Source organism: Entelurus aequoreus, linkage group LG04, assembly GCF_033978785.1.
Source record: "Entelurus aequoreus isolate RoL-2023_Sb linkage group LG04, RoL_Eaeq_v1.1, whole genome shotgun sequence".
Taxonomy (NCBI): domain Eukaryota; kingdom Metazoa; phylum Chordata; class Actinopteri; order Syngnathiformes; family Syngnathidae; genus Entelurus; species Entelurus aequoreus.
The window spans coordinates 43208290-43224679 of record NC_084734.1 but is presented as its reverse complement, the minus strand read 5'-3'; the positions used below and the strand labels follow the sequence as shown (position 1 = coordinate 43224679).

At 39.5% G+C, this 16390-nt stretch overlaps 1 protein-coding gene across 4 annotated transcripts in view; it reads right to left on the bottom strand.

Moving 5' to 3' along the window:
* Positions 1-5211, bottom strand: part of atad2b (ATPase family AAA domain containing 2B) — a 152732-nt gene extending 147521 nt beyond the window's left edge. For 2 of the 4 annotated variants that reach the window (XM_062044939.1, XM_062044940.1), the window contains exon 1: positions 4842-5211. In XM_062044939.1, the coding sequence (XP_061900923.1) occupies positions 4842-4940 (99 nt within the window). In that variant the 5' untranslated portion in view covers positions 4941-5211. Of the gene's footprint in view, positions 1-2105; positions 2179-2204; positions 2227-4841 lie in introns of those variants that run through there. The other 2 variants (XM_062044942.1, XM_062044941.1) reach the window with 2 other exon arrangements.
* Positions 5212-16390: the final 11179 nt, after the last annotated feature.

The window sequence follows — 16390 nt, the reverse complement described above, 5'->3', positions numbered from 1 at the left end:
GTGCAACATCCATCTAGGGCTGCAACAACTAATCGATTAAATCGATTATAAAAATAGTTGGCGATTAATTTAGTCATCAATTTGTTGGATCTATGCTATGCGCATGCGCAGAGGCTACTTTTTTTTTTTCTTCTTTTTTTTTAAAATAAACCTTTATTTATAAACTGCAACATTTACAAACAGCTGAGAAACAATAATCAAAATAAGTATGGTGCCAGTATGCTGTTTTTTTTCCAATAAAATACAGGAAAGGATAGAAATGTAGTTTGTCTCTTTTATCCGATTATTAATCGATTAATCGAAGTAATAATCGACAGATTAATCAATTATCAAATTAGTTGTTAGTTGCAGCCCTACATTCATCCATCCATTTTCTATCGATTGTCCCTTTCGGGAGCGCAGGGGGTGCTGGAACCTATCTCAGCTGCATTCGGGCGGAAGGAGGGGTACACCCTGGACAAGTCGCCACCAATACAGATAGACAGACAACATTCACACTAGGTCTGGGCGATATGGCCTTTTATTAATATCTCAATATTTTTAGGCCATATCACGATACATGATATGTATCTTGATATTTTGCCTTAGCCTTGAATTAAGACTTGATATATATACTCACACCAGTATGATGATTCTATGTGTCTCCATTAAAACATTCTTGTTCATACTGCATTAATATATGCTCATTTTAAACTTTCATTCAGAGAGGGAAATCACAACTAAGTCAACTTACCAAAACGGTGTTTATTAAACAGTTATTAAGCAGTGGCACAAACATTCATGTAATTTCAAAACAGAAAGTGCAAGATTGTCAGAGACATTTTAAAACAAGCTATGAGTGCACTTTTGTGCATGACGTCACTAAGATGACACATCAAAACAACACTAAATTAAAGTGCACTTTTTGTACAGAACACCACTACAATAGTTTAAAACAAATAAAGTGCACTTTTGTGCATGATGTCACACAAGATACTTCAAAAACTGTCAAATAAAAATGAGCTGCATAATAGGAAATCAAATAGTGTATGTCCTTCGCTATGTGGTAGGTTACGGCGAACGTTATCTCCTTCTGTTGACTATTTTTTTCATACGGTGTTGATGTGGAAATGGTTGCTTGGGCATTTTGTTGGTCGGGCACCTGTCGAGATGTTGACATGCGGAGTTTCAAGCACTCTTCATTCTCTAGCGGGTGACTTTTCAAATTATGCTACAAATTAGCAGTAATGCTACTTTTTGTAGCAACGCTTTTGCCGCATACTTGACATATTACGGTTGTCTGTTCAACATATTCCCGCTTGAAGCCAAACCACTGCCAGACGATGGACCCCGTGCTGTTTTTCTTCGGAATTAATTATTCTTCCTCCATTTGTTACCAGATTCACACCTTCTTTCTCTTGTATTACCACTCGCACCGCACCGCTAGCATCACAGCTAACGTTACCCATGCCGCTACCTCTCTGCTCCGCAAGGGCGTATGACGTTGCGCACGCGCGACAGTATGTGACGTATGTCAGAAGGTGCGCTTGTTTTATGTCTCTGTGAGAATGAGAGACAAGAAAAAGTGATAAACGCCTTTAGTGTAATGCCCGCAGCTAAAAGCAACTGCGTGAGAACGTATACTCGAATATCACAATAGTCATTTTCTATATCGCACAGAGACAAACCTGCGAAATATCGAGTATATTCGATATATTGCCCAGCCCTAATTCACACTCACATTCACACACTAGGGCCAATTTAGTGTTGCCAATCAACCTATCCCCAGGTGCATGTTTTTGGAGGTACAACATTTCTAAACAAATTGACACTTTTTGAAATAATTTACAGTAGTTTGCAACACTTTGAAATGATGAACAAACCTCAGGAAATGAAGCATTTATAATAAATTGTGCACCAACCAAACTCTAAAGTGCTAAAACATGTCTCCTTTTGAGAAATGTTTACAGTCTGAGACAAAGGACGTCAGTCGGCTTGCATAATGCATGGTTTGTAAAAGGCAGAAATGTGTGATTTTATGGTAATTGAATGCAACCCACAGGTAGCATTTCCAGCGCAATGCTACCTGCAGCAAAGTAGAACAAAAACGGCCACAACAGACTTACCACTCGGAAAGACACAAATAACAGAGGAAAAAAGAAGAAACTGAGGGCAGCAAGAAAAGAAGAGACTGTGGAGTACATAGTGGTCGGTAATGGTAGTACCTGAAATGCCCCTTGTGGCTGTGATCAGTGCAATATGATTTGACAGTAGACACTGCTATGACACCATTGCTATGATATCCACGTCATCACATTTCATGTTTTAGAAAAAACACTTTGCTGTGATGTTAAGGGAATACTATAATGCACTGTGATGTCTTTTATGGATCAACTCAGGCCTGGCTTGGTATAGAATTTCCTACAGGTTTCGTACACACCTTTTCCATGGCCAAATTCAAGCACTTTTTAAGGACTTTCAAGATCAATTTTCCGTTTTTTCCATCCATCCATTTTCTACCGCTTGTCCCTTTTGGGGTCGCGGGGCTTGAGTATCCTTCAAAAGGCGAAAAACAGTGTGAATCAATCCATAGCTGTTGTTTGAGGTCACCTAATGCTGTCTGTAGGAAAAATACAGAAATTCTGCTAAAACCTAAGCCTAACATTGAACCAGCAGTTATCATTAACTGAATGGGGCATAAAATAATGAAGCAGTGTTTCTGTAGACTATTCAAAGTCATTGGTGTTTGCAAACAACGTTTGCTGCAGTGTTTTTCAACCTTTTTTGAGCTGAGGCACATTTTTGGCGTTGAAAAAATCCGGAGGCACACCACCAGCAGAAATCATTTAAAAAAAGAAACTCAGTTGAACTCAACAACGCAATTGTTGGATATGAATTTAAACCATAACCAAGCATGCATCAATATAGCTCTTGTCTCAAAGTGGGTGTAATGTCACATCACACCGTGACTTATTTTGACTTTTTTGCTGTTTTCCTGTGTGTAGTGTTTAAGTTCTTGTCTTGCATTCCTATTTTGGTGACTTTTCCTCTTCTTTTTCTATTTTCCTGTAGCAGTTTCATGTCTTTCTTTGAGCGATATTTCCCGCATTTACTTTGTTTTAGCAATCAAGAATATTTCAGTTGTTTTTATCCTTCTTTGTGTGGACATTGTTGATTGTCATGTCGTGTTCGGATGTACTTTGTGGACGCCGTCTTTGCTCCACAGTAAGTCTTTGCTGTTGTCCAGCATTCTGTTTTTGTTTACTTCGTAGCCAGTTCAGTTTTAGTTTTGTTCTGCATAGCCATTCCTAAGCTTTAAGGCCTTTTCTTAGGGGCACTCACCTTTTGTTTATTTTTGGTTTAAGCATTAGATACCTTTTTACCTGCACGCTGCGTCACGCTGTTTCCGACATCTACAAAGCAATTAGCTACCGGCTGCCACCTACTGATATGGAAGAGTATTACACGGTTACTCTGCCGATCTCTGGACAGTACCGACACTCAACAACAACACATCATTTGCAGACTATAATTACTGGTTTACAAAAAATATTTTTAACCCACATAGGTTGAAATTAGATAATCTCCCACGGCACACCAGACTATCTCACGGCACACTAGTGTGCCACAACAGAGTGGTTGAAAAACACTGGTTTACTGTATACATCATTCCTTACAAGAAATAACAATAATTATTATTGTTTACTTGTCTTTTTGTATCATAAATCATGCATATATCATGTTCATTAAAACGAAAACCTCCCGGCATGATGGACCGATGCACCACTGTCCTCTTGGGGGCGACACAGAGCCGGCATGACAACAACCTAATGTAAGGGCTCGTGCAAAGCCATCAGATCAAGTGTGTAGCTTTCATTTTTAAGGAAACTTATTTTATTTTTTTCCATTTTATAATTAGCCTATTGAGTCAGACTGCTGAGAAATACGATGAACATTTCCAAGCACTTCACCCAAAATTCAAGCATGTTTCTAACCTTGAAAACACAACATTAAAATCAAAGCATTTTCAAGGTATTTAAGCACACATACGAACCCTGTTCCTAACAAATTGACACTGTGAATTAAGTTACAGTAGTTTGCAACACTTTGAAATGATGAACAACACTTGGCAAATGAAGCTTTTATAATGAATCGTGCACCAACAAAACTTGAAAGTTCTAAAACTTGGTCTCCTTTTGAGAAATGTTTACAGTCTGAGACAAAGGACGTCAGTCAGCTTGCATCATGCACGGTTTGTAAAGTGCAGAAATGTGTGATTTTATGGTAAAAGCGTGTGTTAAAAAGATGAACGTACAGAATTAACGCCTAAAGTTCCCCAAGTTCAGACTTGCTTTAATAACGGACAAGAGCCAGCCAACTGTTGTGATCCCTTCCCCCACAACAAGCTAGCAGTTGGGCTAGCGTTAGCGCCCGCGCTTTAGCGTAATCTAATGAGGATCAAACTGTTTAAAATCCCCCCGGTGGTGATCAATTTCAGCGGTAAAAACCTCTCTGTCGAACTCCGGGACAAGTGACTGTTAGGAGGTAAAGCGGGAGGACACATGTGAAGCGAAGTCTCCCGGTACAAGTGGCAAACACAAAGGGAACTCAACTCGAGCCTGGCCACAAGCTAATGTCGCCTAGCACCAGTTTAAACGCTCTGAAATACGATCAAGAGTAAATGACAGGCGTTCAAATGGCTCCGTTCAAGTGTTGCGTGATATATGACCGTGGTCCGGTGGGTGCCAAGCCCGGCACCGGTATCTTTTCGCCGGGGAACAATGCCTCAGTAGGGGTACCTATCATCCAGGCCACACGGCGAGCCAGCTCACCGGGCAAGAGAAAAGAGGAAACCGGCTTACATGATCGTCTGAGTGGTGCTCGTTCCTCGACGAAGAACGGGTCCTGGAGGAGATGAAGGGACCGACGCCCGGCCGCGAGCTGTTCCGTGTGTTCACCATGATTATTCCTGTTAAAAAAGCTCCCAAACCGGCTCCAAGCACTGGATCATAGAGAGCAGCATAAAGCCGCCATTTTTCTCTCTCCCTCAATGTGTGTGTGTGTTTGTGTGTGTGTGTCTTCAAGATGATATCAAATCAAAAAGCAAGTTTCTTAGTTCCTAAATGAGTAAGCAATTACATTTTCTTTCAATAAACTATTTTATATTCTGGAAATAGATAGTAGGTGAAATAAGACATGCAAAAAATGTCATGACATCGCCTCAATGCGCTGTACAACTGCTGCGTTCGAGTGAGCTGGGAACTCGCATATTTCAGACCCAACGATGAGGAAAAAGTGCGTTTTGAAGTCGAGTCAAGTTTGGTCTAAAAATATGGCATCACTAATACCCAACTTCTATCGAACAAAAACTTTCAACATAGGTCAGAATAGATCGTAAGATGGGGTCTTATAGCGCATTGGTATCAAATTGCGCTGCCTCGCCCCATCAGACATGGTGTGAAGCACCTCAAAGGCCACTGGGGTTAATGTGGGTGTTGAAATTGTGTTTTTGTTTTGTTTTGTCTATGTATGGTGCAATCTTATTTGTGCAATATCTATTTATTGCAACAACAACAAAAATGTCGTTGTGTTTTACTTGAGTAGTTGTATGTAGAAATAGCAGAGGTGGGACCAAGTCATTGCTTTGCAAGTCACAAGTAAGTCTCAAGTCTTTGCCCTCAAGTCTCGAGTCAAGTCCCGAGTCAAGACAGGCAAGTCCCGAGTCAAGTCCAAAGTCAAGACTGGAAAGTCTCAAGTCGAGTCCCAAGTCATGCATTTTGAGTTTCGAGTCCTTTCAAGTCCTTTTAACCACAGACTAATATTTTTACACAGATTGTGTATGCTTTTAAAACGCTGTATTTATTTATTAAAACAAGTGCATTTGAAATTGCAAGAAAAAAAATAGTGCTGACATTGCAATTCATAATAGCACTATTAACAGTAATTTTAATAGTTTAAACAATTTTAAACATTTAACTCATTCCTTTACAGAATAAACACATTTGCAAAAACAAACATTAACATACTATTGGTTGTATTTTATGAAAATAATATTACCACAGAGTTGAGAAGGAGCAAAGATATTCAATATTTGTATGTGAAAATCACAAATAAATCTTCTGGGGGAGGATGACGCCCCTACAGGGGTTTGGTTTACAAACTTTCAGCCCCACCTAAAACAAAATTCACCAGCCGCCACTGATTATGATGCACTCTCATTTTAGGCAAAATATAAGACAATACTTTCTTAACAGTATAATTGTAACCAGGAATAAGTCTTCAAGTAACAATATTCAAATACTAACATTGTTGGGTAAAACAGCATTTGGTTTTATTCTGAATGTAGTGAAACAAATTGGTGGTTTTAGCTGATATAAAGACTTTCAGGTGTTTATATATGTTTAAGTATTTGGCAGACGCTTTTATCCAAAGCGACATACATAAAAAATACATAACAATCACTGTAAACATTATCATTTAAGGGAAGAATGTAATACAAAATATCAATACACAGTGTCAAGACAGAATAAACTCTCTGCTGCTGCAGCAACAGAGATACAGTCTATAGGTCCCTAGGATATATAGATATCTAATGTATTCATACATTGTTTATGTAGGATATACGCATGTATATATAACCTAATCATATTGTTTCTTCAATTTAAAAATAGCTTACCGTTGTTTCCCCCTTCTCTGGGATTATATTCCCAGTTTTGATCTCGGACGTCTGGTCACTTATAGTGTATAAGAATATTATATTACTGTTAAGCAAACTATGAATAATAAAACTTGCCAAAACATGTGTCCGTTATCATAGCTACACGTATGACAAAAAACCGCGTGAAAATCAGTGGTATTCAGTGAGGTAAAATGAATTAAATGCGCTGACAGTTCATTGCTCCTGACAAATGAATTGCACTGAGTGGAGCGGATCACCACTCCAAGATGGCGGCCCCGCGTCTCGTCTGCGCCAGTAGGCAGTAGCGCTCGATGCTGTGTACCCTTATAAGATGTCTATGGTTATAACGTTAGCAGTGAGTTTACAGCCTCACTGATTTAACTACACAGCAAATAAAAGTCATGTTACTTAGCCAATAAACGTTATCTTACATTCAAAACTTACCCTTCTTTGGGCAACTTCAAATGTCGAACGAAGTTGGAAGTTGTTGCGTCTCCGTCTGTAATATTCGAACTGCGTGATTTGCATACGCAATTCGTTTTTTGTTGACCAAGTCGTAGTTTTTATACCCGAACGAAACCAACTTTGGCATAATTGTTTCTCTCTGCCGCATTGTTTGACAACTCTTGTTCGGTGGTTGTCCTGCAATTTGATTGGATGAATGCTGTGTGATGAAAACAACGTATAACTAATTTGATTGGCTGTTGTACTGACAGCGCACCAGCTGACAGGCAGCACACACGCTGATAGACAGACACGTACAAAATGAAAGATACGGAGCGCTCCCAAATAACTTTTTAAGCTTTGGGTTTTGGGGAAAGTAGCAAGTCATGTCAAGTCAAAAGGCTCAAGTCCAAGTGAAGTCACAAGTCATTGATGTTAAAGTCTAAGTCGAGTTGCAAGTCTCTTTACATTTTGTCAAGTCGAGTCTAAAGTCATCAAATTCATGACTCGAGTCTGACTCGAGTCCAAGTCATGTGACTCGAGTCCACACCTCTGAGAAATAGCCCCACTGAAGTCTTTCCTTCTGGTTTCTTAGTTCTTAGATGAGTAAGCAATGACATTTTCTTTCAAGAAACTATTTTTGATTCTGGAAATAAATATTAGGTGAAATAAGACATGCAAAAATGTCATGACATCGCCTCAATGCGCTGTTCAATTGCTGCGTTCGAGAGAGCTGGGAATTCGCAAACTTCAGACCAACGATGAGAAAAGTGCATTTTGAAGTCGAGTCAAGTTTGTTCTGGAGATCGTATGAAAATATGTTGTGTAAAACAGTGGCATCACTAATACCCAACTTCTATCTTACAAAAACATTTAACATAGGTCAGAATCAATCGTAAGAAGGTGTCTTAGAGCACATTGGTATCAAATTGCGCTGCCTCGCCCCATGTGTGTGGAGCACCGCAAAGGCTACTGGGGTTAATGTGGGTGTTGAAATTGTGTTTTTGTTTTGTTTTGTCTATGTATGGTGCAATCATATTTGTGCAATATCTATTTATTGCAATTTTTTTCTTCTGTTGCGCTTTACTTGAGTAGTTGTATGTAGAAATAGCGCCACTAAAGTATTTCCCTCTGGTTTTCATGTGGTTTTACCTTATTTTTTGTACTTTTTGAATCTACACTGCAACCTCAGGATTTCCCCATTGTGGGGATGAATACAGTTTATCCTATCTTATGGGCTTTACACACACACAAATCACACACATTTGTTAACACATGTCTGGAAAAGTATATTTTACAATAGATGGTTTTACAAAAGAAAACCATTGTCCAATTCTCCAATCTTTATGAGGTGATCAGAATACTGAAAAAAAAGTATTTTATTTTTTTAAGTAGTTATGTGTCCCCAACAGTGGACAGAGTAACGCAATACAATTACATCCACATGACTACTGCATCACTTGTGTGCTTATCCCTTCGCGGAAACTCAAAATAATGTTTTGCAGTCCATGCACATCATGATCTGCAACACCTACATGCATAATCTTTGTCCTCCATTTATGGAAGGGCAATTCAACTAAAATGTTCTTAGGGGCCACATTTTCAGAAAGCTAAGGACCCGGGTGACACACTTCAACCTTCACTATTATTCTTATTTTGAGAACATGCATCTTATGTGGACATTTGTTTTTTGTCTATTTTTTACTAGTTACAATTTTCTGAAGAAAATAGCCTTGCTATGCAAATACAAATGTCCACTGTTGTTGACGCAGGCCTTTAGAAGGTTAAATATCAATGCAAGGCTCACAGTAGCCTGTGTTCACACTAGTCAAAGTTCCTATTTACAACAGGAGCACTCTAGTGTATTTAGGAATTTTCTGCAAAAATGTTAGTCTCCCAAGTTACAGTATGTAGTGAACTTGGGGGCTGGTATGGTGTCAGTCCCAGGCTAGATTTGTCCCCCTAGCTGCCAGTTAAATAACCTTGTCATCGAGATTTAGAGCTGCTTATGATCTGCCTGTGCCCCGGGCCCCGAGTAATCAACCCTTCATCAAAGAGCAGTTCGAAGTCATGGAACGTCAGTGGGCTCTTCCCCAGAACTTGGTAAGTCACTTTTATACTGAAGCCCTGATTTGGTGGTTGCTAATGTCAAAAAAACTGAAAAATGCATTTCCCAATGCAGGAGGCCATCCTTTAGAACAGTGGTCCCCAACCTTTTTGTAGCTGTGGACCGGTCAACGCTGGAAAATTGTTCCCACAGACCGGGAGGTGGGCGGGGGGGTTATGGTATATATATATGTATTTTCTATTTTTATTTTTTTTTAAATTTTATTTTATATATATATATATTTCTTTTTTTGTCATAAAGAAATACAATCATGTGTGCTTACGGACTGTATTCCTGCAGACTGTATTGATCTATTGATATATAAAGTAGGAACCAGAAATATTAATAACAGAAAGAAACAACCCTTTTGTGCGAATGAGTGTGAATGAGTGTAAATGGGGGAGGTTTTTTTGGGTTGGTGCACTAATTGTAAGTGTATCTTTTGTTTTTTATGTTGATTTAATAAAAAATAAAAATGTATTTATTTTTTTATTTCTTGTGCGGCCCGGTACCAATCGATCCACGGACCGGTACCGGGCCGTGGCCCGGTGGTTGGGGACCACTGCTTTAGAACAGGGGTGGGCAAACGTTTTGGCTCAGGGGCCACATTGGCTTTTGAAATTTGACAGACGGGCCGGGCAAACACATGATGCATTTCAAAGCAGATCATATATGTTGGAACTAAGAGTAGATTTTCCAAACATGGGCTATACATCTATTTTTAACAATATCATATCAGAGTCTCAAAGAAACACAAAAATGGTATTAGAGGGTAAACACTTACCTTCTCTCTCAGTGGGAGCAGTGTTGTTGATCACCCTTTTTTGCCAATGTGTCGAAGTCTAGTATCAGTTTTGTTGTGGAAATTCTCAAAACAGATCTTTGTCTAATTTTGTTCTATTTGGCGGGCCAGATTAAAAAGACCAACAGGCCAGACTTTGCCCATCCCCGCTTTAGAAAGTCAACATTCGGTCAAGTCCATGTTGGTCATGTAAGGTCAAGATTTCTTTCATGGTACAGAGAGGTCAAATAGTTGTGCAGACAGTAATAATTCAGCATCAAGGCAGAATGAAACAAACATACACAATTCATATAAAACATGAAACATTATACTTAGCAATTACCAATGGACTTATTAACACCTTAAAACATGTCTTTCTTGGACCATCTTCTGCATGTGTCCTGAGGTTCAATGCCATAGGCTTGCTGTCCAACCACCTAATGACAGCAAATTCAGGAAGGCTTTTTATGATTATCTCTGATGTCCATCTTCCATTTTTCCTTTAGAACCCTGTTACTCATTAATGTTCCTGTCCTTGTCAGCCTTTTGTCATTGGGATGTCATGAAGAATGTTCGTTGTAAAGAACCGAAGAACAAGTGTGGGGAACGACTATGCCAAATGAGGATCAGCTTGTTATCCAATTCCTTTTCCTCCTGTAACTCTAACAAAAGAACTACCAAAGCAGTGCCATTTGGCACTTCTACCTTTCATGCCCAAGTTGGTGCCAAATGGTGTGTGTGAACAGCCCAGCTTGTCACCAGAGTAGGCAGTACATGTCCATGCACTAAATGAGTCCGATTTCTCAAATAGTTTGGCTCTAAATAAGCCTCCTATAACCCATTAAAATACCTTAATCCTGGTTTATGCAATTGGAAACCAGCTCTCTCGAGGTGGTACATGTGTGCGGCCAGAGACGACCATTCGTGTCGCGCATACGCCAGTCTCTATACGTGGGATACAACCCGGAAGCAGATACCATACAATAAAAACATGTCAACAGTTGTAATGAAGAGGATACTGTTTATTAACTTCACAAATTAAAAGAACAGAGCATTTTGAAGTGCATCGATGGTAAAGAAAAATAAACATTATTTAAGAAGGTAGCTAAGGAAATGTAAAATGCCGGCTTAATTTGGACTCTCGAACAAAATACGAATGAGATGAAAGATAATGAAGCAGGTATACTAAAGGCGAATAATAAAGCGTACACAAGCCTCTTCACACTGCAATTGTGCAAGCCAAACTGATAATTTTCCGCATAACTGGCATGATAATCCAGAACAATGTATGGCAACCTTCATCTGGAACAGTGTCAGTTGGGGCACGAACGGCCTTTTCTGACCTTCGGATTTAAAACTCCTCCCATCAATCCACAGAGCCTATTAAATATACTCTGAGACATTCAAAAGTTTTGTTTCTGTGATTCTGTCCGAAAATTCCTTCAAAAAACTCTTACACCAGTCTTTTTTTGCATCCAACCTGCATCCGCCCGATACGACAGCGTGTTGCAGTTCCTGCCAATATCCAGCAACTTCGCACAGCCATTGAAGAGGAGTGGACCAACATTCCACAGGCCACAATTAACAACCTGATCAACTCTATGTGAAGGAGATGTGCTGCACTGCGTGAGGCAAATAGTGGTCACACCAGATAGTGACTGCTTTTCTGACCCCCCCAGACAATAAAGCAAAACTGCACATTTCAGAGTGGCCTTTTATCGTGGGCAGCATAAGGCACACCTGTGCAACAATCATGCTGTTTGATCAGCATCTTGATATGCCACACCTGTGAGGTGGGATGGGTTATCTTGGCAAAGAAGAAATGCTCACTAACACAGCATTAGACAGATTTGTGAACAATATTTGAGAGCAATATATATTTTGTGTGTAAAACTCAAAGTTTTACATATTTGAGTATATTCATGAAAAATGGGAGCAAAAACAAAAGTGTTGTGTTTACATTTTTGTCAACATACTTTTCCTCTTCCCATAAAATGCACCTGTAATATTGGATGCCATTTTTCTTAATGAAAAAGACCAAGGTACACCCCTTCTACCAAGGGCATAGCACCAAATTCTGGACCCCAGAATTAAATTAAACTAAATTAATAATGAATATGTTTCTTAAGTAGACTGCCAATAAAATTAAAGTGCAAATGAAAATATAGCTTTACCACTTCAGTCATAATGTTTGCGCTCAAAAAACATATGCAGTTAGCTCCAGTCTTTTTCTGTTTGTTCGTTGTTTACTGCCACAGGGCAGCACAGTGGAACAGGGGTGAGTGTGTGTGCTTCACAATACCAAGGTCCTGAGTTCAATACCTGGGCTCTGTGTTTTTCTGTTTGGAATTAGCATGTTCTCTCTGTGACTGCGTGGGTTCCCTCCGGGGACTCCGGCTTCCTCCCACCTCCAAAGACATGCACCTGGGGATAGGTTGATTGGCAACACTAAATGGTCCCTAGTGTGTGAATGTGAGTGTGAATGTTGTCTGTCTATCTGTGTTGGCCCTGCGATGAGCTTGTGACTTGTCCAGGGTGTACCACGCCTTCTGCCCAAGTGCAGCTGGGATGGGCTCCAGCACCCCCGGCCACCCAAAAAGGGACAAGCGGTAGAACGGCGTGGCGAAGTTGGTAGAGTGGCTGGGTCAGCAATCAGAGGGTTGTTGGTTTACTGGGGTTCAATCCCCACCTTCTACCATCCTAGTCACGTCCGTTGTGTCCTTGGGCAAGACACTTCACCCTTGCTCCTGATGGCTGCTGGTTAGCACCTTGCATGGCAGCTCCCGCCATCAGTGTGTGAATGTGTGTGTGAATGGGTGAATGTGGAAATACTGTCAAAGCGCTTTGAGTACCTTGAAGGTAGAAAAGCGCTATACAAGTATAACCCATTTATCATTTATCATAACATGGATGGATTACTGCAGCAAGTGGTGTAAAAGTGTATTACAACTGAGTGCCATACGGACTCCAACCGAGGAACACATACTTTTGTGGCATCCCTCTAAGGCAGGGGTGGGCAATTAATTTTTACCGGGGGCCGCATGAGCAACCCGAGCACTGCTGGAGGGCCACACCGACAATATTTCAATTAAATTTTGCTCAAATTATTTTTGATATACCGTAAGATAGATACTAATATTTTCATTTAACCTAACTTATCTTTATACAAAAGCAGATGGCTTTTGATGGTTTTATTTTTAACACTTTCTTACACAACACTTCCTGATGTATATTACAATACAAAAATTTCAATTTCTGTCACTTCATCCTGCATCCTCTTTGTTGTGAACGTAGCACGCCTGTAAGGTGATTGGTGAAGAAGGAAGAAGCATTGCTGTTGCGGAAATGAGGAGTGAGGATTGGTTTTCCTTTTGGAAAGAACGAGATAAGTTGAGCTGTATTAGTATAGGTTGCTCAATAAAAGTTTAACAAGAGCGTCAGACTTGGTGTGCACTTCTTCTGGACGCTACAATTGATGTCACAAGTGGGATGAAATGCCTCCCAGTTCGCCTTGCCATCAAACCTGGGAGTCTTCATTGAGGGCGGAATTCCCCCCGTGGCAAGCAGCGTGGCTGCACCTGTAAACGCTGTCTCTCTCTGTCTCTGTCTCTCTCTCTCTCTCTCTCTCTCTCTCTGTCTCTCTCTCTCTTTGCGGCGAGCTCCTCACGTGGCACGTACCTCCCGATGACGTAGCACACAAACAGTGCAGTATGCGCAAAGTTTTACTTCTGACACCAATTGTAGCTCCAGAAGAAGTGCACACGAAGTCTGACGCACTTTTTAAACTTTTATTGAGCAAGCTATACTAACACAGCTCAACATATCTCGTTCCTTCCACATGCACGTCTCCTCACTTCTCATTTACGCAACTCAAGAAGACAACTTCAGCAGGTCGTTACACTATATTCTTTAAAGACAGCAACGTGTGTACCACAAATAAGCACACGGCTTTACCTTTACTTGGCAGTCCATGTCTTTTTTAAAACACGCCATTCGTCATCAACTTTTCTCTTTTTAGCGTCTCGGGGATAACCGGGCATCACTTGTCGCTGTGCGCCTTCCCTCACAGGACATACGCACATATAACACTTTTCAAAATAAAAGCAGCACAGTTGTATTGCACGCACGACAAAGATGTTTTTTTAAAATGTATTTTGTATTTGTGATTGCCGCTGCACGCACGAGCATACGTCCGCACGGAAGTAATACAAATAACGCTTTTCAAAACAAAAGCAGCACCGTTGTATTGCACACTCGAAATAGATACTTTTTAAAATTTATTTTGTAATTTATGATTGGCCTCACGCGGACCGGACAGGGACGTACAAAGGGCCGGATGCGGCCCGCGGGCCGCAGAATGCCCAGGTCTGCTCTAAGGGCTTTGCCAGTGTCCATTCTTGGGCCTCGAGCGCCCCCGAGAGGGCCATCAAAAAATATCTGTTCCTCAGCTGGGGTCTGTGGGGGCCGCAGCGTTACTCAGTTGTAATACACTTTTACACCACTTGTGGCAGTAACGACAATCTCAAAGAAACAGAAAAAGTCTTGAACTAAAAAGTCTGAGAGGTTTCTTAAGCACAAAAAATATGACTAAACTGGGGAAGATGTATTTTCACTTGCACTTCAACTTTACTAACAGTTTATTTAAAAAAACATATATATTATTATTGATTTTCTTAGAATGTGTTCATTTTAGCACTGCATATATAAATGTATTTTTCATCAGTTATTTATGATTCCCTTCTTCTGCAGTATATTTGATTATTATTTATTTTTAGGTTTTTATTTCTTGGGGTTATCCTGTTAAACTGTAAGTAGGTTAGATATAGTTATTGAATATGATTAAAATCAAGAGTAAGAATTCTAATTTAGTGTTAGTATTTGAGTGGGACCCGGGTCCCTCTGTAGTGGAAAAGTTGGGGGCCAGGTCAAAAAGTTTAAGAACACCTGATCTAGGACATATCGAGATAAACCCCCTACTGCCATGGCAATAAATATTTGGTCTCTAAAGACTTAGTGGCCACATGCGTGGACAGCACCTTTTAGCTCTTAATTTCCAAAATTTTGTACACTACTGAATTGGGGTCTTATGGCTGCTTATGTGGACACTTATACTGCCATCTGGTGGTGTCAGGAGAGTATAACATACAATGGAATTGGGGAAAAAAAGTGTATAAATAAGAATTAGCATGTCACTAAACATGAAGTACACGTTTGTTACTTATGGACTAAGTACATCATATCAAAAGATGATTCTTAGTTTTTATTCTATTTAGGGCCCAATAAGCCCAAATAGCAAAGAGAGAAAAAAAAGCATGTAAACAAACAGCTTGGGCTTTAAGAGGTTTTAAGGATTTTTTTTTTCCTTACAAAAAAGTGCTAACAAATTTAATATTAAGTGGCCATAATATTAATTTAAATAATCATATAATCCGCCATTATTTACTTAAATATGATTCTAAATCTTTCAAATATTACTTTACTTCTGAGTGCAAAGTAAAAATTAGATGACACATGTAATCTCAATTGAACACTACTATACATTACAATATTGTTATTATGACTGTATTACCACTAGTGCATCTCCTGAGGGTTAAGTCTCCCCTGTCTTTAAAAAAAACAAAAAACAAAACTTGTGATGCCTCTGTTTCTAACTTTAATCAGGCTTTTTTGAACACATCACATTTATGGGCTATGAGACATAAAAGGGAACACGTTTGATTGATTGATTGATTGAGACTTTTATTAGTAGGTTGCACAGTGAAGTACATATTCCGTACGATTGACCACTAAATGGTAACACCCGAATAAGTTTTTCAACTTGTTTAAGTCGGGGTCCACTTAAATTGATTCATGATACAGATATATACTATCAGATATATATAAAAAAACAAACAAAATTATGGCTAGTTGAGCAACAATCGTGTTCCCATGTTTAGTTTTTACTCATTTTTACTAATTGGTTTTTATCTAGTCTGCACTTTGTCTGTGTTATTATTATTATTGGCTTTTATCTAGTTTGCACTTTGTCTGTGTTATTACTATTATCATTATTATCAACTCATTCTATTTTTTATTTTCCTATTTTAATGATGTTGGATATGTGTTGTTGTTGTTGTTGTTGGGGACAAGTGTTGTAAATTAGCTTTGGCTACAAACACTGTGATGCATGCATCGGATAACTGTTTCAGATGTCTATGTTTTTGTATCCGTCCCTATTTCAAATAAACCTCTATAATAATAATAATAATAATAATATATACTATCATCATAATACAGTCATCACACAAGATAATCACATTGAATTATTCACATTATTTACAATCCGGGGTGTGGAGGGGTGTGGGAGGGGGGTGTGTGTGTGTGTGTGTAGGGGGGGGGGGGGGTTAGATTTGGTTGTTAT